This window comes from Parus major, chromosome 7 (assembly GCF_001522545.3).
Source record: "Parus major isolate Abel chromosome 7, Parus_major1.1, whole genome shotgun sequence".
Lineage (NCBI taxonomy): Eukaryota > Metazoa > Chordata > Aves > Passeriformes > Paridae > Parus > Parus major.
Genome location: NC_031776.1, coordinates 22386354 through 22410481, shown reverse-complemented (window position 1 = coordinate 22410481; position 24128 = coordinate 22386354). Strand labels below are relative to the sequence as shown.

Here is a 24128-nt window from a genome sequence, read left to right as displayed (position 1 = left end):
TAAAAACACTATTATTGACATACAATCCCACACCTCTGAACTCAGAGCACTTCAATTTTGTCATTCTGGAGACATTTTTCATCCCAGCAGAGGACCAGAGGAAGAAGAGAAGCCCATTTCCTCATAAACAGCAGGTAATTTCTAGGACCAAAATTCCCCAAGACACCTACTTGTGCATGTAGAAGAAGATGTATCCACTTCGGTCTCTGTCACACTGAACGGTGGTCTCTAGAGTCCTAGAGACTTCCAAGTCATTGTAGGTGAACCAGGACTGCTTCTTGATATCATAGACATCACTGATATAATGACCTTAACAACAGAATCACAGAATGGTTTGGGTTGGAAAAGACCTCAAAGATCATCCTGTTCTAAACTGCCTGCCACTATCCCAGGCTGCCCAGAGCTTTATCTGACGCGGCTCTGAACACTTCTGGGAATGGGGCAGCCACAACTTCTCTGCACACCTTTCCATGCTGCACTTCAGCCAGTGAGCTGGTTAGCTAGGTACCCTGGTCCAGCCACCTATGTCAGATTTAAATGCTAAAAGACCCTTTAGGTCCCTCAATCAGCTGGTAACAAGCACAAGCAATTCTACAGAGCCTATAAGCTGTACGTTTCCTACATGCTGTGGTCAGGCACCGTGATATCCTCAACCTGCTCCCCCATCAGCAAATCATGACAGAAGATTTGCTTTGCTGCCTGAATTCTTCCCTATAAATAATTCTGCATTACAGATTTTTCAAGCTAAGTAAGAGATGAAGAATAAAAATGTGGTGTCTTTTACCTGAAGATGATGTGCTTCCAATATGGCTGACGATGCTGATGAGACGATAGGAGTGAGGAAGCTCTCCTGTCTGGGGAAAAAAAAAAGTACAATTACAGCTTTCAGGCATTTTTTTTTTCCCCACATAGCTTATGGACAAGATGAATGATACCTGAGATATCAACTTTGACTACTGAATTCAAAGCTGCAACCCGATGAAGGATTACAGAAACAGACACCCTGGTTCACACCAAACAAGGAGTCCTTCCAGAAGTGGGAAATGTGTATTTAATCTATCAGCAAGCCAATGAACATGCAAAGGAGCCTCTCTGACCTCAGAACAGATGCTGACATGAGCTCTACACTGCACAGTTTTCTAAACAACCATTTCCTGAGCAACTTCCACTGATGTCAGAATTAATCCAGCAAATAAACAGAAAAGCCAAAAAGGAACACCATGCTTACTTCTAAAATATCAAGACATACCATTGATAATGGTACACAGATTCAATAGCTAATTCTGGATATGTATCCCAAATTCTTTTGTCCTGCACCTGTAATGTCAGGACAACACCCTCTTTACATACAGGAAATATGCTCTTTCTATTCAATGTCTTTTGACAATTTATTTTTTAATACTGTCTTGACCAGGAAATGTTACTTATAGAATTCACTGACAATACTGTTAAAGACAGTTTCTTAGAGAAACTCAGAAGGTTTCTGAAGCTGATTTTTTTTTTTTTAAATTTTTTTGGGGGTGGGGAGGGGGATTGTTTGGTTTGGATTGGGGTTTTTTTTTTTGTAATTAAAACAACAGAGTAAGACTGATGGATAGATATTTTCTATGTTTTCACTTTACAGAATAAAAAACCTTTCTAGCCTCTATACCTGCTCTCTAAAACTACCTTAAATACTATAAAGAATAGCTATGTTTCTCAGTTTGCTTTTGAAATCATGGATCACACCTCAGCATTTCTTTTCAGTTCTTCTGCTTCAGCTTCTGAATACTCCATGTCTAGAACATCCTCATTTCCAGAGTCTTCATCAGAGCAAACACTGTCCAGGAGAGAGCTGTTAAACTCTAGATAGCAAGGAAACAATGATAACTGCATGAGAAGCTGTGGACCACACCCACATAGGAATTCACAACAGGTTGAGGTACATCTACCCACATAAACAGGCATAATAAAATTTCAAGCTTCATTTTCAAGGAAAACAGGGGATACTGGAATTTCCAAATAAAAGCTCCTGACCATCTCCAACTTGTCAGAGCAACAGTTAAGTATCTTGGAATTAATTTTAGCACCATCTCACTCATACTTTTCTAAAAAGGAACTATGGCAATGACAGCTGGGTGATAAAAAAGCAGTTAACACCAAATTGGCTCTGGAGCACCAATGGGCTGCAGACAAGACAGACAGCAAAAGAAGACGACCAGTCTGGTCAGGGAACTGCGAGTTCCTGCAACGAGAAGCTATGAATTACAGTTTTAACTATAAGTTGCATTAACAAAGTGCATTTTTGAATTAAAACTGGCATCAAAATGCTACTGCTGGCAGCAGGCATCTTTTCATTGTTTTCAATGGTAAGAAGGCTGCTCACCACAGGAACTTCCAGTTTGCTTGGCTGAGCAAAATGCACGCAGCTTTCTGTAAAGAGCCGGAAGGCACCACTGCTCCCTGTACATGCTGTTCCAAACTTCCCGGGGTTCTGCAGCTACCCAAGTAATTTAAGATTTTGTACAGTTCTCATTAGAAGAAGTGGCTACACTTTCACCAGTTAAATTAAAGCTATGGAGTCCCGGGTGGATGAGAAGTTGAGAATAACAGGACACTGCTCAGGAATTTCTTCTCATCTGTTTTCAAGAGACCATCACGCCAGCTGTGATGGAGTTGTTTTGCCAAAGAGATTCTCACACTGTTTGTCCTGTTAAATCATCAGTCACTGGATTAGTATAAACTTCTTGGGAAGTTAATAGATGACTCTCTTACTTAACTGGGAATTCTTTACTGCTGCTTTCCACACTCATTTGGGCTGTAGGGTAGACTACAGCCTAGAAACACAGCCACTTTGGTAGGTCTGTGCATGAAGCACCTGCCACAGGAATTGCTAAAGGCCACCTCATCAATGGTGCCAGGATGACTACTGGTTCTTTGCTTATGGCATCACTGGGATCCTTCATAAGACATATGTAACCAGCTCTGCATTCAAGATTATGTTCATCTCCTTGAACAACTGCTCCCTGATATCTTACAAATGAGACAAGTAGCAAGGAAATGCTTGTGTTTCAGCCAATCAACTGCAAATCAAGGGGATGGAAGACCTCTAGCCTTGAATTCTTCCTGGATATGAATCAAGGAAAACCCAAGAAGGACTGGTCACTTAGCCTGCCAGAGCTCAGGGCAAGGGATGCCCAAGAAGCATTCAACTTACTTCTCTTCAGGAGCTGACAGGTTCATCCAGTAACAACTGAGGGCCTTTAAAAGGCCCTGAGCAACTACAAGTATCTTAACACAATACTTCATTATCCCTCCCTCACCCTCTTTGGAGCAGGAATTTTCTCTCAGTTATGCTTTGCTCTGCCAGATTGTATGAAATCACTTGCATGCCAGCTTCACACAAATGTTAAACAGTGCCTGAGGAGGTCTACAGCACTGTCTGGATTTGGAGGAGAGAGATCGCGTGTTTTGGGTTTCTTTCTTCACCCCCAACAGCTATACCTTGCAGTGAGAACTGTCCCCCTCCCATCCCGTATCTGATGGAAACAGCACCAATTCATTTTTCCAGGAGAGGCTAGGGCATTCATTAATCAGCCCTAAAATACCAATGCAAGTAACAAATAATTCTTATGTTCTGACTAGGGCCATTAGCATGCTGACTTTGCTGGGAATGTAACGTTTCAAGATCCACTGTGCTTTCTCTAAATTAATATTATGCATTAATGTATATTATATGTGTTGCTTATAATATTTTACACATATATCTCTATATATCTCTATATCTAACTAAAAACTCAAGTGACTGAAGTAAGTAATTTTTCAGCTTAAGTTTTTCCTGGCATTTGCTTTCACAACCAAGAACAAGAAAAATTGACCTTGAGTGCCAAACACAACAAAGCACACACCAAAAGAACATGAATCCCAGCTGTCTTACTGACAGTCAGGAGCTGCACTCATACACACATATCAATTTTCTCTCAAAAGCAACATACTGGAAGAACTTAAATAAGTTTCACCTTGTAGACTTAATTCCGTGGCTCGTTTGAGGTCATCATCCTCTTTCTGTTCTCGTGCCTCCTAATGGGGAGAGAACAAAACTTAGCTCATTGAGACATTTCACTGTTTAAAATTCTTGTGGTGCTCTTTTTCCATTGAAACTGTGCTGCTCTGGTTTCTACAACAAACTTGACATTGTAAATTAAAGGTTCCGTGTGAAGGAATGTTTGCAACCACCAAGAGTCCAATGTTCCCGTGCAACAGAACCTGGGACAAACCTTCATTAAGGCTTGTCAAAGCTCCTGAAGTTTGGTATGCAGCACAGCGAGTCTCCAGTAACCAAATGCTTTCCCTGGATCATTAATTTGAAAAGCATCTGAATGAATTTGCAATCCTGTGCTCAGGAAAGCTGTCACCTACACACAAAGCTCCTCACACTTCTGCAAAATTTAGTCTACTTCTAACCAAAGCCAGATGAGGACACGGTCATTAAATCCTAACAGATTTTGTTATTTTTAAGCCATTTGAAAGTGGAGCCAGTGGTTCTATGTAACAGGTGTAATCCACAAAGGCAGGATGCAAAAAGAAACCAGGTATTAAACATATTACCATTACCAAGTAGCAAAGAAACCTCAAGTCAACAAACACTTCTAATGTTTGGATAATATGACCCTCTTCCTCCCACCACTCTTGAAAGCCCAGAGCTACAGCAAGCCAGTCAATAATATTTAATGAGCTGGCTTCTTAATTTAGGGTTTGAGTGCCTTCAGCACACCTGAATGCAGCACCTCAACTATGTATTTCAAATCAAGATAACCACAGCTACTGCATTTCCATGCCCAAATCATTAGAATAGCAGATTTTTGCTTCAGAACTGTAGCAGAATACACTAAAAGGGCAGTTTTACATTATTAGCATGAGGCCTTTTATCACACTACTTCTAAAGGATTTGGGAATCTTTGTTAAACTACTCGGCATTGATGAATCAAAGCTACATCTGGCATGGAACATACCAACCAGCGCCTCATAATGAGTAATGGGAGAGAAAAAAAACCAAGAGCCATGGAAACATCACATCTCATAAGGAAAACCATGACAGCTTTGGTATTAATAGAGAGCAGACAAGGGCACCTATTTAAAGGAAGACCTGGCTAAGTGCTTGCTTTATTCTCTGCTGCTTGGTAAAACTTGTAGAAATCAGTTACAGGTCTTGCAATTCAAGTGGAATACAGAGAGTTCGCACACAACCCAAGAACCCCATTCTTCCCAAACCTAATTTAAAGGACTTGTTTTCAATTAAATTATTTGGGATCTTTCTTCCACTTTACTAACAGGGAAGGATCCCATAAATGCTGAGTTCCTGTATTCTTCACTATGCATCCCCTACTTGCTAGCATCAGAAACACACCTAGGACATCTTTAGCCTGACCTGACATGGGCGAATATTCTTAGCCTTGGCTTTGAAACCTGCCTCTTTCACTGAGTCTTGACAGGACACACTGCAAGAAACAACTGCCAGAGAAGCTAAAGGTGGACTGGGATCTTGATGTTGGAGAGGAATAGTTTAGTTGAGGTTATCATAGTTTTTAATAAAATATGACAAACCAGGGCACAAAAGTGCATGGAGAGCTCTGAGAAATCTGTGGGTCTGTGATGCGATGCAGTTTTCAAAGCACATACAAAATCTGCCCAGATGTATCCAGTATCATCACTCTAATGACACTGGAGTTAGAAGATACCCAACCCCTTTTTCCATCTGGTTATCTCAAAAAAAGCAGAATAATTCCTTTGCAGTTACTGCCTGAATGCAAGCTTTTCCTTTAGCTTTCAGGTTTCCAGTGTTGGGAAAGACAACTTAAGGAAGCAAACTATTTCTTACTTGCTCTTGAAGGCTTTGAGCCAGTGCCTGCTGAAGTTCTTGTTCTTCCCTCTCTCTCTCCATGTCATACTGCTGCAGCCAGTCAACCTCCCCTTGGGAGCCTTCTGGAGTTTTGTTTTCCTTATTCTCATCAAAATCTTTAGTTATCTCAGTGAAATTGGCAGGACCTGAAGAATTACAAAGTACAGTTTATACTTTACTGGGTCTTGTTTGTTACCAGCCAAGCCATCTTTAAATCACCACAATCCTTGCAGCATAGTGACATCTATTGACAGGGAGCTCGCCCCACCATAAAACACCCGCACAAGTTAAATGGAAAAAGCTCCTAAGCACAGTCTTACACTCATTTTAACTGCTGCACAGTGAACCATTTGATTAATCCCTGAACCTGTTCTCTTCTTAGCCTTTTATGTGCACTCAGAAACAGCAAGTTTAACTACAGAAGCCACACACCACTAGGTTTCTGTAGCCACGAAGCTGACATCTGAATTTTTCCATAAGAAACCATGGATTATAAAAATTTGCATTGCATTATACCTCAGAGTACTATAGATGAAGCCACAATAAAAGTCAAACCAAATGCAAGATGAAAAAAGCACAAATCTCAAGCACTGTTTAAATGTGCTATCTTTTGCTTCAGCTAAGAGCCTCAATCTTGTGAACACTATGTACAACTTTAAAGAAGCATGAAGATTATAACTTTTTAGTTCACCTTTGCAGTAAACACTATGGCAAAAGTGCATTATGAAACATCTGAAATGAACATTCACTCAATTGCTGCATACATGTGCAACTGCAGGACATTTTGATTCTTGCTTCCAACTAAGAAAGTGTCAGGACCTGCTCCAACAGCTATCAGGCAGCACCATGTGAAACTTCAGTATCTGATTAGTTATTAACAAGGGTAACACACAGCAGTCTCGCTATCTGTTAAACCTTAAACAAAAGACCAACAGCACCAGAACCATAATCCATCAGCCTAATACTTTTAAGATTAAAAAAACCCCCAGAATTTGTTACATGACCTTTGAAAACTTCCAATATAAGAAGAAATAAAGAACTTATATTGAACACATACTTTTTGCTTAAGAGTCACAAAAGAGCCTTCAAATAATTACATTGTACTTTCCAAAGAAAACCTAGACAGAAATGTGGCCACATTCTATCACAACTCTTTCATAAGCAACATTACTGTATAAAAAGGAGGGCACAAAGAGGGCTGATCATACACATAGTGTTACTTTTATACACTGCCTTCCACCATCAGGGCTGTCAACAGCTGTCCACTGAAACATGTGTCATTTTTGGTAACAGTGGGGTATTCTGTTATTAATTAACCTCCTGGCTCTTAGAGGACAGGAGCATATTGCTATCTTTTTCCATGCTTGTGCAATTAAAAACCTGACTGAAAGCACGTACGTAGCACACAATAAATGATAAACCACTTGTATTTCCTTCAGCTGGCTAAAGAAAGACTCAACTTCCCCACACTGAGATCACACAGGCTCCTCCTTGTACTTAACCATGTCTGTCAGAGGCCATAATTCACTTGAGTCTCTTAAGCTTACAAGTCTACTCTCACATAAAAAGCTTTAGAAAAAACCACAGAGATATATTTAAATTCATCAGTAACTAGTTAGAAAATATCTGCATTTATTGAAAGCATTCTAGTCTTATGCCATGTGAACATTGCTACTGTGCTGCCCAAACTACAACAGCTACAGAAATGAAAATACTTTCTGTTTATGGAAGAGTCAGTTCTACAAATGGCCAAATATTAGGAAATTGAATTGTCTGGCACAGGAACCTGTGGAAGCGTGTGTTAATCAAGAGAGGGAAAAAAATGGAAATTAACTTTGAATTGTGGAGATGACAGACATACAAGAAAATACATTTTCACAGTTTGATGAATTAAATGCTTTATACACAGGAAAATTATGAAGCTTAAATTCCTGAAACAATGAGCAAGTCAGGCAGTTTCAGCAGTGCACTTGCATCCAGTTCCTACCACCAGCCATTACCAGCCTGATGTTATCAGTCACCTGCTTTACCCCACTAGAGTCCAGTTAAGATGGTTACTTTGCCTTACCTGAGTCTAATACTGTTTTGGGTTTTTCCATCTCCATAGATTCCAGGTTTTCTGGCAATTCCTGAATTTCATCATCTCCAAAACCAGTGTCTGGGCTGCTTGTGGGCTTATCTTCATCATGGCTCAGAGACAGAGAAGCTTCCCTTTTGCTAATCTCTAAAACAGCTGCTAGCAGCTCATCTTCACTCATCCCATCAAAACCAGCATTACCCAGCTCAGGTTTATCACCCTCCATTTTACTTCTTTTTGAACCCTAGAGATAAATGGAGTTATGATTAAGTGTTTGAATAAACAGGTATATAACATCAGTTTTACATTTCCGTGGAGATTTATTTTTATTAACCCCAGGGAGTGGGAGCTTGGCACTGTCAACATGCAACATAGTTACATGAGACCCAATGGAGAGACAGCCTTTGTAGCTACACTTACTCCATGGAAAAGTATTTAAATACACACTACAACTAGTTTTTACAGGCCTTGTGGATTAACATACACAAGATAACTCTTCCCTTCTCCTTTCCTTTCCCTCAAAACATGTTTCCCCTTTAGGTTCTGATGAATTCTCGAGCCCCTGGCAAGTCAACACTGAGATACAAACAGGGAAAATGCAAGTTTGTTAACAAAGGATGAAGCACCAACGTGAGAATAACTGAAGTCAAAGATAGGGATGGAAGAATAGAAACTGAAATTGAGCTGGTAATGAAGAGCAATTAAAATTAGGTTTCATGGTGCAGATTTGCCATATGAAGTCTTGATGTGAGTAGAGGGAGGAGGGCAAGACTTGCAAACCAAGTAAGAAAACAGTTAAACAGGGAAAGGGGAAATTATTCTTTCCCAAGGAGAAGAGAATTTCAACTGGAGAAAAGAAAAAAAACCTTTGTCTTAATCTCAATTTTTCTTTTTATAGTTAATTTTCCTAAAACTGATGCTCATCAACTCCTACACCACTGTGATTTGCAAATAATACAGTAATTTCAGTCATTTTGATATCAACAGTTAATCAGGAGGTTAACCTCCATGTATTCATGTTTACACAATTACACTATTTATCATATGCTTAGAATTTCTTTTCCTACATTATGTTAAAAATGGGGTAAGATAGTTTCTATAAAAATGCACTTTTCCCGGTCTTATTCCAAACTGCATTAGGATGGATCCCAGAACTTCGTTAAAATGAACAACATTACATTTTTACTGCTGCTTTTTACTCAAACACAGCATGCATTTTGTATTAAAACTGCCTTATCAAACAAGATTAGCAAATGAATTAGCCAACTGAACTGCTTGTTCTAGACATGCTGCCCTCCAAGAATTGGAAGTGACAAATTTAAACCTCTCTCCTCACAGCTATTTATGCACTGAGTAAGTAAAGAAGAGTACCTGCTTTTTAAGCTTTCTGATTTCTCTCTCTGCACCTGTAGGCTACCAACATCAAAACTGGTTTAGCTCTTCAGCAAACCCTAGTTCCAGGCTCTCTGCCAACAACTAGCACTAATTCAGTGGCTGGACTTTAAAGACTTGGCAGCATCTGTGCATTATTTGAATACCACTTTTCTACTAGACATTATTTGCATAGATTTTAAATAGCTTAGGCTCTAAGACAGGCTGCTTTAAGTAAGCATTTTTAAGAAGTCCTTCAAATACTACTTCATCTGCAGAAGCAGAGATCACAGGAATTGCAGTTCTGCCCTGTTTAGCTGGATAACTGCTATTTGCCCCTACCACCCAGTGCCATGTACAGATGCTATTCCAGCTGCTCTCCCCCATGGCAAGGACATTTTGGAAGGAGTGCCTGGCAAAGGATGTACTGGCCAGACAAAGTGACCACCCAAGCCCTTAATGCAACCCCAACCACAGCTGTTTTGAGAATCACACCAAGAGAAATGGTGCAGCAACAGTGTTGCTACTTCCAAAAACCAGGGCCAGGTCTCCCAGGACAACACTGAGGTCAGAGAACCTTGTTAATGGTAACAGACGGCTGGGCAGGCCTGTGGTTGAGAAGTGGCCAATATGCATGGCCACAGAATAAAATCATTTACGTGGAATCATCACCACCAGTGTCTTTTTCCCACAACAAGCTGTAAAGCCTGTAATTAACCTGTTATTCAAATTAGTATGCTTTATTCCCACAATTTCTGCACTTATAGGGCTTATGCAGTAGAAACTACCTGCTCTTCCTCACAAACAAAACTCCAGGAAGAATCAGTTAGGACAGTTTGAAATACCTTTTCTGTATGTGAGAGGGATTTCAAAGAGAAGCTTGTTTCCTTCCCCCAGCTGCAGCCAGGCATTAGGTGTGGCATGCAGGACAGCAGTTGCGAGACCTTCAGCAAAAGGTTTTCTGTGTTTTCCCACAGTAATCCATTCCATCCCTACATATCCTGACCATATCAGGAAGTGTTCCCTAATATTTAATCTAAAAATCACTGTCTGTAATTTAGTCTATTACTTCTTGTTCTAGCCACCACAGGCACAGAAAACAGCTCAAGTGTTTCTATTAACTTCTTCCCCTTCCTTGAAGACACAAGTCTGGCTTACATTTTTGTTTGAACTAAAGGTCAAACTGAAGACTACTTGCCTGCTCTTTCTCTCAAAATCTTCCTTGCTAGACCTCTGACCATTCATGTTCCTCTCCTCTGGCCCCTCTCCAGTTAATCTACAACCCTTTTCAGTCCAGAGCCCAAAGATGGATACAGAACTCCAGCTAAAGCTCAATTCTGAGGAAAAAAGGAGGGTTACTTCACACAGTGTGTATATAGGCTATGGTTCTGTCTAGATACTTCTACTTTCAACCTGCTTGACCTTGTGATTGACCATCACCTTTCATGCCCTTTCTGAAGGCCCACTGCTTCCCCCAGTTGTTCCCATCCATGTTTATAGTAGATTAATCCTGATAAGATTAGCACCTTCAGCCTGTTCCTACTGAATAACCTCTCCTATTTTTATGCAATTTCTCAGATTTTCCAAGATCATTCTTATCTGTAGATCTGAGCTTCATCAAACTGGCAGCTCTTCCCAGCTCTGGATCTTTTAAAAATTTAATACTCAGTATCTGTCACTTAGTAAATACTGGGTCAGGATCCTCCCTTGGTTTGATTTTCACAACACATCAGAAAATGTATTTATCTTCCTCTTGTTACCTACTGCTATTCAACCAGATTTGTACCTGTCCCTTAATACCATATCAAGGCCACAATTCCCTGCTTGATTAAAATAACCCTATGAGCACTGTCAAAAACTTTAGTGAAGCAAAAGCATTATAGAAGTAGAGATGCAAGAAGCGTCCTAAGCACTAGGCCTGCAGCACTCCTAACAGAAGAAAGTGGTACTGTGAGATAATCCTCTAAGCTGCTTCTATTCCCTTCTGGGTCATCATTTCTTCCCACACAACTCATCCACCTGCTAATACACTGCCCTGACAGAGGCAAAAAAAATATCTTGGCAGCATTAACACTAGTCACAAGGAAAAGCTCAAAGGCAATTTGAAATCAACTGTGCCATTACACCAATGAACTTGGTCTCTTCACATATCCGTGTGTCCACCTCCAAAGACTGTTAGCTTCAGATTCTAAAGCATTTTAAAAGCCACACTTCAAAGAGGACACAGATTGGATGCACATGAAATTTTCTCAACTGAGTATTTTGCTTAGCCCAACTTGTACTGAACCTAATTTAATCAAGGGCTTTACTGCATACTTTTATTATTGACAGCACATTATACTTCAGCCCAGGAACATTATTAGTGGAAGTTACCCAAAGGACTGACCAAACTGCTAAGCAGCTGGTATACATAACCTGAAAACTCAAGTTCAATTGCAATGCAATTACTTCTGTTCCCAGTGGGAACCCAAGACAACTGAGAGAGGTCAATTAGCAAAGCACTCCCTTCTGGCATTGCAGTGCTAATTAGGAGGAAAAAACCTCATCTGACATAAATTTCACTCAGTTTATGCTAAAAAAAGCACACAGCAGACATGAGCACATACAGGATCTAGTATATGAAAGTTTGTGGGTTTTTCCCTTACCTTTTCTGGCTCTTCTTGCAGTTGCTGTTGATCTCTGCTCTGTATGTTGCACAACCTTTGGCTATGGGCAACAGAGCGTTTCAATGGCTCATCATCGCTGTCAGAATCTACATAGAGTGCTGCAGAGCTCTTTGACTTGAAAGTGTATTTTCTGTGAATTAAAAACATGCCTTTATAACTTGACAGCATTGTGGCATTGTACAAACACATCTCAAAGTAACTGTTGAAGCAGTGCTTTCACACTGTTCAACTGGGGAACAAACTGCAGCAACTGAAAATGACAATTTATTAATATGGCAGTCAAAGTTCTCAGAAAAGCTTTATTTTACTGGGTTAACTGACATACTTACTTGAAGCCTGCAATAATGGCTTACAACATTAAAGTAACGAAGTGTGTGGCTCTTGCTTTTAAGACCAAGGATTCTGCACTTTATTACCTTGCAACCCCAGCCTGAACTCATTTGAGACAAGGCCACATTAACACATAGAATTTGGCATAAATCATTTGACTTTTTTTAAGTTGGATATAGGATTTCTAACAACATTACCCCCATGTAAAAAGTACAAAAATGCACCAGTTTTTCATGTTTCCTGTTTGCTCTTCCATTAAGATAAATTCTTGCTTTTTCAGAACAGAAGACAGAGTCTGGGGAAGTCACAATTTCTGTTTTATTTAGTAAATCTGGTCTTTAAGCATCCCTCCATGCAAAACCATCCCAATGTGATATCACGTTTTTCACCAAATAAAAAACTGTCTGTCTCATCCTTGCAAATAAACTTAAGGAATCAATCACCTGGTTCCCAAAAAATCCATTTTGGCTCCATAGTCAGAACAAAGAGCTAGATTGCAGAAGTAGAAAACATTTTGCTTCTTAAACGAGGTAAATTGCACCACTGATGTTAATTTCAGCTACCATGTAACACCAATAAAACTCAGATATGAAAAAAGACAGTAGCTGAAATAATTTACAACACAAAAATGAGAAAAGAACTAGAAAACCAAAAAATACCTTAGAAACTATGCCACATAACCCCAAGCCACTGAACATGGACATTTCAGAGCTATAACTCACCTACAAGGTGTGGAAGTGCTTACAGTACAGGAATTCACCATTTGGGAGGCTTTCAATGGACGGGAACTATTAAAAGAGTAAAATATTTATTGCAGTAGCTACAGTCTTTAAAAAATCAGTGTTTACTTGTCTGCTATGCATGCAAATCCATGACCAAAAGAACAAGCAGAATACCTTTATGTACTTGCTAATTGCTTAGATTTACAGTAATAACTTCATCACACTATAAATAAACAACAGTTGTTCAAAACCATGCATAATCCTTTAAACTTGATTCACTTCTTGGCGATGCACCCTTAGGGACCAGCTCATAAATTAAAGGCTCTTGGCTCCCATGTCAAGACAACTCTTTCCTTTATATTTTATTCCCACCAACACTTGAGTTCCTGCTCCCAAACCACAGTCTCCTGCTGTTGTCTGGATGAGCCTGTTTTCTGTCATATCCCACATCTTAATTTCTTCTGCCTTACCTAGATTCCTCTGAACCAACTTCCTGCTCCATTTAATCCTTTCAAGGGCTCCTCAAAGTCCATCACTATCACTACACATCTATCAAAGAGATGGCACCCACTGCAGAAATCTTTTCTAATCTTGTCCCTAAACCAGGGCTGCTTCTCTCCAGCCTAGCTCCCCTTCCACTTCCTGGTCAATCACAATGCTTTCCATGACTGAAAAAAACTCCACAGACATTGTAAAGCTATTTGCAACCTATTTTCAAGTATTGCTGCTCTGGCTAGCATAAACTGTTTGTCGTGTTTGAGATTTCTACTGTTAAAACGAATTCATGGGAAACACCCACTTACATCCCAAAACACCACTAAACATTTGGCACAACACCTGCCACACTGCTGAACATCTGCACCAGATGTGTCCTAGCTCACTATGGATACCCTGGCTACTCAGCAGAGGCTGCAAGACACCTAAGGGCTTCTTGTTCCTTATTCTGTCACATGCTTCCTGTGTGACAGCTGGCACATTTAGTCTCTGTGTCTCAGGTCAGGCAGCTGTACAAAAATAACAGTCATAGGGAAAAGAACAGAGTATTTTCAGCATGTAAAGTGCTCAGATATTACAGTGGCACAGGAAAGACAATGAAAAATGAATGACAGCACAGGAGGTGCAAGTGGAAATTAGCAGAAAAAGGTAGAATATTTTGTCTTCTAAGTTAAGAGTTAGAGTGCTCTGAAGGGAAAGGTAATCTAGATTACTTTGGACTGAGAGGCCTACATTTTAAAAATTACTAACAGAAGTGCTCTTAAAAAGAATATAAAGTGATTTTCAAGGACAGTGAAGAGTATTATCTTACCAAATATTCCCTAGATAACACCCAACCATCTCTTCCTACTGTTTCTATCATGCTTCCTTTCCAAACATATTCTTATGACAGCAGCATTACAAACTAGCAGCACACATCTGAAGCCGCATAATTGTAACGTTTCCTTGCCTAGACATCCTCTGGAGGAGATCTGACAAGTGCCTACCTTGTGGCATACATGATTAACTCAGCAGGGACCAAAGCTGTACACTTACATGGCAGAATGGACGCTCCATCCCAGCGTCAGTGGCAGCCTGGTGCTTTCCGTACAGTGGGAAAGCAGGGTTAGGTATCTTGGAATAACCACCTGCTGCCCCACTTTATGATTGAGAGACAATGCTACATTGAAGCTGTATCGTTTCAGATGAAGAATCAGGACTCTGAGAGAGATGAGGGAAGGACAAATGTTTAATCTCAAGACAGAAGTCAAAGAAAACCTATTCAAAATTCAAGTTAAGTCTTTATTTCCAAAGGCATTCACCTGACCAAACCAGATTATTACTTTGGGGTGGAAGGCAAATGCTGACCACCTCTTATCTGCAAGACACAGGTAATTATGTCCCTGTTCATCACTCAACTTGTGCAATATTAAAATTCCAGAATATATTTACTGTATCTGCTTTGTTCGCATCCCAAACAGCCCAAGAAAAGGGGAAGGGGAAAACTCAGTTCTCCTTGTGTAGTGATAGGGAAGAAGAAACAAGTACTGCTGAGTGTTTCCAAGGGCTTTGTGTATAGTGAAACAGGAACAGCATGAAGACTCACTGCAGGTGCACCTCTCTCACACATTGTCCACACTTCCCTGCTCATTTTCTCAGCTTTACTCTTCAAGGGATTTTTGCTTGCACTTTTGTAACATATACTTCCAGGAAAGAGAGGAACAGATGTCACCATTTACCTGGGAAGCCTGTTGAACTTGTGTGTGACAACAGCAGACTTTCCATTGCACTTCTCACAGGAATACTCAATCTCCTCTGCCTGTTTAAGGGAGCAGAGAAATGTGGAACAAAAGAGAAATCAAATAGATCTCAACCAAAAATATGTCACATCTGTCACAAACTCTTCAAAACAGCAGTAACCACTTAAAATTATAATCACCTTCAACTTGACCTAGTAAGAGGGCATTTAATAAGAGGACAACAAACAGACCTTAACATTTGACATCATACCCACTAATACAGGTGGAATTCTTCCTATAAGTCTACTGGAGACCAGAGAATTAGCCACCATTATGACACAAATTAGCTTCCAAAGGGTGGGGACAATCTTGTGAGGTTAAGTTTTCTGTCCCATACAGATTTGTATATACAGGATTTGTTGTTTGTATCTATTTTTTAGATATACAGGATTTGTTTGGGGTTTTTTTATGGTGGAGGATGGTGCCATGAAATTTCCTCCCTCTTGTTCAAAACCTTTGCTTTCTTCCTCAAAAGCTATCCTCACCTAGACTTAGCAAGGTTATGGTACATGAGAGTAGAGTTCTGAACAGACATCAAAAGGGAAAGCATCCCATTCCTGACATTACATAACTTGCCCATCAAACATTCCTACAGCCTTAAGTGAAGCCAAATTACAACATTACAATTTTAGGAATTTTTTAAATTGTAAGACCTCCACCAGTTTTTAGAAGAAAAAGCATGTCAGTTATTCTCTCTGTTTAAAGTACTATCTATGCAGAGAGGAAGGAAAAGGTTTATTCCAAGATATGACAAAATACAACATCAATTCACAGATGTATGGCTCATTTTTAGTTTTCAGAAGCTTCACCTTGAAGCTCTACTTACAAAGTAAGCATCCAGATATTACAGCTATTTTTAAAAATTATTATACCCGCATGACCTTTTTCCTCCATGCTGACTAAGGTCTTCACACAACCTGTTGAAGCATCTTAGCCCAGGAGAGGTAGCAATTCCAGAGTGATTATCCCAATCTGACAGCCTCCCTTCTCTCCTCTGTACTTGCTTACACTTCAACTCTTTCATCCCAAAATTCGGAAGTTTACTTATTTTACATCAGTTAATTTCTGCACAGCATTTTACAATACAAACTTCCATATGCTATTAAGGGACAAACCTGCAAAAAGTGCTATGTTATCTCACAAGCCTGCAAACTGCTGTCACAGAAACTAATGATCAGCTGTACAGTCAGAATTTCCATATGGTACATAACCTACACACACACCACAATGCATAGCAAAATCCCCTCAAAGGACATACCCGAAAAAAGAGGTCGAGAGAATCCTGGATTGATCGGGAAGGAAGGAATTTTTTCCTTCGAGGAAGGTCAATGGAGAGGTCATTAAACTGTTCTCGTTTAGTGACTGTTTCACCACACCTAGAAAAGAAACATGCTTGTACAAGTCTGATGAAAAATAAACTTTAAATTAATGAACACTTGCATGTTTTAGGGTAGAGTGACTTCCCAGTAAGCACATACTTCTTGATCATCCTATTTTTACTCATCAAAATGGAACTGTTTGATGCTCAGGACAAAGTTGGATCTTGCAACTTCTTTTTGATGCTTTAGAAGTTGAAACATTTGTGTAAAGGTAAGAACAAAAATGCACAGATTGGTTTGGAGAGGCAAATCATCAGGTATACAGGAAATCAAAGTGACTGCTATAGCTGAACATGTCTTCATTCAGTATTCTTAGAGAAAAGAAGCCCAGCCCGGTCTAGCAGAAGGGAAGTGCTAGAAATATTTTCAAACTGTTCTTAGAAACAAAAGAGTGGAGTCCATCTAAAAAACCAAAACCAACAAAACCCCTTAATTTTTCTTACATTTCATTTTTCTTAGGAAAAAATACCCCTACTACAATCATTTTTCTTCCATAATTATTACCTGGATGCACTTTACTTTTAATTGCTCTGCAGAACTAATTAAACATACACAAACAATTATTCCCAAATATCAGTGTTCATGCAAATTCTGTGGAATGAAACATTCCCATATGGAAATCTGTTGCACAGCCCATACAAAATGAATGCCCAAACAATCTTTTTCTCCGAGAGAGACAGAAGAAAATGCCATTCCCTGGAAGCCCTTAGAAAGATCAAATTAAAAACATAGCTTCCTCTCTTTCCTTTTTTTTTTAAGAAGAAAAATTACTTGGCTGAAACCCTCTTTTCTTTCTATTCCCATACAATTGGTACACAAAGAGCAAAGCACAAAGGCTTTCCATTAGGCATGCAATGAAGAACTAGGTGGTATGAAACTGTTTAAAGAAGGTCTGCAGCAGCAGACCATGTGCTGTGAGGTTTACAACATTTCTAGACGAGAGAGTATTTTTCAAAATATCTAGCTTTGGATAAAACACAGATCTTAGTGCTGGTTACAACCTGCAGATGAAGTCACATGAGATGAGAACGCTTCCTAGTCTTTTAAGGTAATTGTAAAGAAAAAGCTGTCAAGCACACTTACATTTTGCAAATGATAGAATGCTGAACTTCAAACTCTAAGTTACTGATAACAGGACATGTATAAACTTTGGTGGCTGAGAGGTCATCAGAAGCACGTCCTGGTGAATTATCCTCATTAGGGACTGGTTCACTCTTCCAAGTTTTGTTTAACTTTTCCATGTCTTCCTTCAGCTGATCCAGACACTGGCTCAAGAACTCATGTGCATCCTAGAAACAGGGCAAATGCAATGAAATGGCTTTGTACAACTTCATTCAGTATTTTTCTCAAACACACACAGACTGGGGAAATTATGTTTAGCTCACTGCATTCGGTAATACTGAGGCAGTTCTGCTCTAACAATCACTGCCATTCAACAAGAAGTCACTCTCAAACACAGCTGAAACTTGACAGATGTTCAGTGCAGTCCAAACACTAAACAAATTACACATAACTGTTTCCAGACAATGATACTTACATTCTGCATGTACCCTGAAAATCTCTCTGCAGTAGCTGAAATGGCACTTTTCACCTTCTTGAGAAGCTCTTTCTTAACCTCAGGGCTGCAGACATCCTTTTTAGCAAGCAGATGGGCAAAACGTCTGCAGAAGTCAAGGCAATGAAATGCTGGTTGATTTTCCAGGACTTTAGAGAAACATAATAGAACTCATGATACCTTACTTTAAGAGTTCCTAAAAGCCTCTCTCCTGTGATAAGTGGTTCAGGGGCTCTGTATGAAAATATCCCACATATAATTAACCTTTTCCACTTCAAGTATTTTGAGATCTCATTTGAGGCCATCATCAAACAGCACTCAAATGAAAAAAAAAACAATCCATAATCTTTTAAGGTAAAGAGAAAAGCCTTATAAAGCTCTAAAAAATTATTTCTGCTCTTTTACAGTGAGAAAAAAAACCCCATTATGCTTTTTGAAAACACTTGTACTGAAAGGAGGTATGATATCACACAGTACCAAAATAAGCAATACAAAATCACTCATTTCAACTTGAATGGTCAGAATGGTTTCTATTTATGCTTTATTTTTAAACTTTCACTCATTTTCAAGCCTTACTTCTTTCAGCAGCAAAAACATTATAACAGAGAAAAAAGCTGTAGCAAAAAGAGCCATAAGGAGTTCCTTGGTTCAAGCTTGTGCTTCTGTTAGCTGTGCTACAAAACTTTTGAAATTAACTTTACCTGTGCCTCTCAGGTACTGCAATCTAGTTATCTTTTACAACTGCTTTACAATTTCACAGGACATACACACCAAATATATTCCCAGCACAAGTTTCAGTCATGCTTCATACATAGGAAGGTGAAAGGAAGATGTCACATTCCATGACACAAAAAACCCCCAACCCAAAGACAGGGAAAACCTGAATAATCCCCTTGCATCCCAAACCCAGCAACTAATACTCAGTTACCCCAAGAATCTGATCAGTTTACTGCAGCTTGACAAGTTTCTGCTACTCTGCTGATCTCCAAGAACAGTGAATGCTGTCCTAGCCCTCTACAGCTGCTCAGTGAAGCATGTTAGGAAACCACAGCACAGTTGATAAGCAACCACTGATCAACCAGAAAAACAATCACCAGGTTAGATGATATAGCCAAACCAAGAGAAGACAAAGTAGATGCTTTGAGTATCAACTCTGACTTGTACAGGATCACACACTGCCCATTAGGTATATGGAGCACAACCTTCAGAGGTCTTTCTATAAAAATTAGAGAAAGGACATTTCAAGAAGCACATGGAACAACCTCTGATCCCAAGTAGTGTAGAAAGAGTTCAAGATGACACACCAAAAATGGAAAATCATCACAAAAGATATAAAAAATGATGAAACAGAAACACAAATGGTTCTGATCCTGCATCTTATTTAGTGACAGAAAAGAAACAAGGTGCATGAGAGAAAGAAAAATAAAAATCCCAAATGGCTGAATTTAGAGAAAGATACAAAAGATGCAAAACTTGAACACTTTCCACAGCTACTAAACAAAAGGCATAAGCCCCCACATATCAGGTGAAGTTAGCGATCAGCTTAAACTCTACCTGGCAAAGTTTTTAAAAGAAATTTTTCTGTATCTAACTTATTTTGCAATTTCTTACATTTTTTTTCTGAAGCATTTCACTCTGCCCTAGAAATACAGTAAAAGAATGCCTGTAACTCAGTATTATAAGTTTTAAGAACCAATTTCTTATTTCAAAATACAGCTCCAAAATACAGAGAGCTCTAGGATTTTTTTTATCTATACAGGCAAATGACCCTCTACAAAGATGCTTCAGTATTACCAAACCAGTTTCTCAACAATGAAGGAGTGAATTACACAGAAAGTGAATTTTACCTGATAAGTGCATTGAGTGGAATTTTTTTCCATGGGATACCCTGTTTGAGTAAATCATTAGCAAAAGACTGAATTGAAAACAAAGACTGTAGAATGGCATTCATATAGCAGGTGTTTCCCAAGTTTGAAAACCTGAAAAAAAACACAATTAAAAAAATTTGAATATTTTGTGTCTCTAAACACAGCTCTACTAACACACAGGATATTCACCCAAACAACTCCCCACAGAGTTTCTTACTGGAGCTGTTTCCCTTTCAGCCTAAACTGAAAACTCATGGGAGGAGGCATTTATCAGGAAGGCACCCATGCATTTCTACAATCAAACTTTTAAAAAATGCACACATATATATACACACACACACACATAAAGACAGAGAAATTAATCCTCATTAAAGAAACATGAATTACCTGAAATGTCTCTGAAACTCCCAGGAAGCAAATTCAGGAATACATATCATCCGAACTAAAAAAAGTGTTCCCTACCTCAGTGTTCATGAATTTCAGGATTATTTTTTTAAATTAAATAATTATAACAAGAATGTGCATGTTCTGATGATCAAAGTAGGCATGCTAGATAAAGAAAATTAAATTTACCCTTGCAGCTGTTGTTGAGGATGGGTGGAAAGGGGCACTCGGGGTTTGTTCCATCCTGTGTAATCTTGATTAGATCTCATTTTTTTAACAGAAAGAGGGGCAGGCTGAGAAAGGAATCCCAGGCTTCTTTTGGCTGAGGAGGTCTGGCTGGATACACTAGACCTAGAAATATAAAAGTACAAGAAGGCTAAGATTTGTAATGTTCTGTCTTATAGGTATAGTCCATGACACTGGAATTGCAGCACTACAGAAGTCAAGGACTGGTAAACCCACACAATATAACTGGAATGTATCACAGTGAAAAGCACCCAAGATATGCTTAGAATTCACATCTAGGCCAGTCTTCATTTTCAGTCTCTTGTTCTTGTAACCTAATCACTATGGACCTCAATTCGTAACATTTAAACATGGACAATGCTTCTTTTCTCCCTTGATCTTGTATCTCATCTATCTAGGGAGGAGACCACGAGTCTGACTGCACGGCACCTGACAAAGAAGAATCCCAAACTCATAAGGATTTAGTATTTGCTAAAATACTGTTATTAAAATAAAGAATTGTGTGCCATTTATGTACTTGGGAAAAATGAAGCAAGGGTTCAGTCTTAAACTGCAGAGTTTCTATGGAATTTGAACCACCTAGAGTCATTCACAGTAACTGTAACAGACTTGAGTGATTTTATCAAGTCTTTCTATAGCAAGCAGTAACTAGAGTTTGTAGATGTAAGCAGGGCAGTGGAAGATACACTAAAGAACCAGACTGTGCTCCTGGAGGAGAGGAAAAAATACCAAAACAACAAACCCCAGCATGTTATGCATCTAAGCACCATGTGATCAACACACAGGAAACTGAAGAGCTGAATTCCTGTGAAACAACTGCTATTTACAGTTCATTCTAGTGAATCAGCCCTACCTGTCCAGGGTGGAACTGCCAGTGGAGTACTCTTTTGAAGAGGACCGACTACCATAAAAAGATGATGACTGCAGAGGTAAAACACCTTTAAAAGAGAAAGAAAGGCAGGACATCTTGTTCCAGGTTACAAAGCTATTTTCACAAGAAACAACTTGTTTGAAAGTATTTAGTCAAAAGATTAAAAAATCCTCAACTACTGGTTTCTAGAATTGGTTGGGAGACTACTAGTACATATGCTTAGAAGTACTAATGTGAATATTAATGCTATGTAAGAAAAGGCATGATGGAGTTTAAGGTATTCAATTCAGTCTCCATCAAACTCAAAGTGCAATATGAAATATTAAAAAGTCATTATCTTAACTATGTGCAAGTTAATAAATATCTACCTTTTGTTCAGATAGATAAGACACATGTATAGAAAACTCCTGATTTCCAGTGCAGCGCTCTCAAAATTCAAGGTAAATATGCAGAAGTGAAAACAGCTTCTCTTCCCACTCCCAATTTAACAGTATATAACAGTATATATATTACTTTATACTTGTTTCATTGCTATGATATCATTGTGACAGATCCTGAGACTGATACTTCAGATGGTGCCACATTAAAAAAATGCTCTCAAGAGTCAAAACCTCACCTATTACAGTGAATTACAGTGTAATTTAGTTTGAATAATGAATAATTGTTTGTTTCTTTTCCATCTTGAAGTTGTTTGAGCCATGTTTCAGAAATACAAGTATATAAAAGAAGTTTGCAATACTGTTACCAGAATTTGCAGGGATACACACATGCTAATTATGACACTGAAGACAAAACCAGATTTCCTTTCAGAGGTAAACATTCACCTTACTGTCTACTCCAGCAACACATTTGTGCCATCAGATGCACAAAAAAAAAAGAATCCACCAACATTCCCCCATAAAAACAGGATTTTGAATGCTTTCCTATTTATGAGGAAAGAAGCTAAGTATTTATTCATAAAACTGAAGAACAGTGCTGCTTACTAAATTATCTACATATTGACAGTGTTTCTGTATTGTCTGTAAAGCCTTGTCCCACAGCAGCATCCAACAGAAATTTGGTACAATCAGGACAAAAGTCCTGGCCCCAAAGAGCTCTCCCTGTAAGTTCTGGGGAAGAGATAAGGAAGTAAAAACAAACAGTACACATCTTAATCACAAAAAAACAGCCTACAGTTCACAAAAGCATTAAGAGCAAAGGAAAGTTTTAAAAATAAATAAGAAAGCAAGCAACAAGGAGTTTACAGAAAGCCCATCCCAAGGGAAAGGGCAGCTTGGAACAGTTTGAAGCTGCCTGTTGGAATTTTCAAGCAAGCTGGCTCATGGGTTGGCATCAGCACCGCAGAATAAAGGTCAAGGCCACCAGACTAGAGCAGGACAGGCTTTGAAAATGAAGGCAGATTATTTGCATCTCATGTACAGCTCTGGAGGAAGCAACAAAGTTGATGTCATAGAGAAAAAAACCTCTGCAGCAACTTGCTGAACTAGTACCAAAGGGGTAAAATTGTACTGGTAAAGGCTAGGTATCATTTGGCTTTACATTCATTTTTTTACCTGATGTCCTATTCTCCTCAGCCTGCTTCAGGTTCAACTGTTTCTCTCTGCTGCTATTCAAGTACTTCCATGCTGGATCACTCAAGGCTTTATTATTCCTTCAGAGAGAAGAGTGGAAGGCAGTGAAGTTATGGAAGATAGGGAATACTCCTGTTCAATATTTACAACTTGTTTTAAGGCATTTCTCTCCTGTCACCTCTAATACTTGACCACAAAGAGCAGAACTTTACTCACATATAAGTTTAACCAATTCATTTAAACAAACCCTCTTACAATTAAATCTGACTTCAAACACATGAATCACCTTCTTCAAATGGCAATTCCCCTTTATCAGTTTTGTTTTAAAGAGGGTCAAAGCACATATAGTTCACATGTAGTTCTGACTGACATAATTGACAAAAATCAATGACACAGAATTTGAATGTGCCAGTTCATGCAAATAAACTGCCGGAGTAGTTTGTATTTCCCTTATTAACTCTGAACACATACCTCATTTCAAGCACCCAATGCATTCACAAGCTGACTAGCCTGGTCCATGTGGCTGAAAGCATTCTTTTCAGAATGGAAAATGAACAAGGAACTTAAAATCAGAAACAACTGTTACTTACGTTGATGAATCATTCTCTTTAGGATAATCTTCACTCATTTCTGAACCAGAGGGTTGTGTTCTTTTCCTCTTTTCACTGATGACAGAAAAAATTGTGGTCATGCTTTCTGTAAGGTTAGTAAATAACCTTCATCCAACTGAACAGAATTCCTCAATGCTTTCCATGCATTTTGGACCTATCTTCTGCAATCTCCACTTTTATAGCATACAGAGAAGCATTTGGTCAGCCCAACTCTTAAGCTGTACTTGAAGCTCTAGTGCCAGTACCAGTCAGAGGCAATAAAAGCACATGTATTAACATCCCGTTAAAAGTAACAGCAAAACTAGAAGATGATTTGTATCCCCTTA

At 39.0% G+C, this 24128-nt stretch overlaps 1 protein-coding gene across 1 annotated transcript in view; it reads right to left on the bottom strand.

Annotated features, from left to right (window-relative positions):
* USP37 (ubiquitin specific peptidase 37) overlaps positions 1-24128 on the bottom strand; it is a 34835-nt gene that overhangs the window by 3912 nt on the left and 6795 nt on the right. Inside the window, exons 6-23 of the mRNA XM_015635273.2 lie at positions 23782-23856; positions 23174-23271; positions 21603-21687; positions 20693-20854; positions 20099-20230; positions 18234-18357; positions 17780-17985; positions 16576-16693; positions 15258-15337; positions 14575-14739; positions 13045-13110; positions 11972-12122; positions 7947-8199; positions 5858-6024; positions 3999-4059; positions 1729-1844; positions 785-854; positions 171-309 (exon numbers count right to left, since the gene is read on the bottom strand). Of these exons, the coding sequence (XP_015490759.1) occupies positions 171-309; positions 785-854; positions 1729-1844; positions 3999-4059; positions 5858-6024; positions 7947-8199; positions 11972-12122; positions 13045-13110; positions 14575-14739; positions 15258-15337; positions 16576-16693; positions 17780-17985; positions 18234-18357; positions 20099-20230; positions 20693-20854; positions 21603-21687; positions 23174-23271; positions 23782-23856 (2268 nt within the window). The remainder of the gene's footprint in view (positions 1-170; positions 310-784; positions 855-1728; positions 1845-3998; positions 4060-5857; positions 6025-7946; positions 8200-11971; positions 12123-13044; positions 13111-14574; positions 14740-15257; positions 15338-16575; positions 16694-17779; positions 17986-18233; positions 18358-20098; positions 20231-20692; positions 20855-21602; positions 21688-23173; positions 23272-23781; positions 23857-24128) is intronic.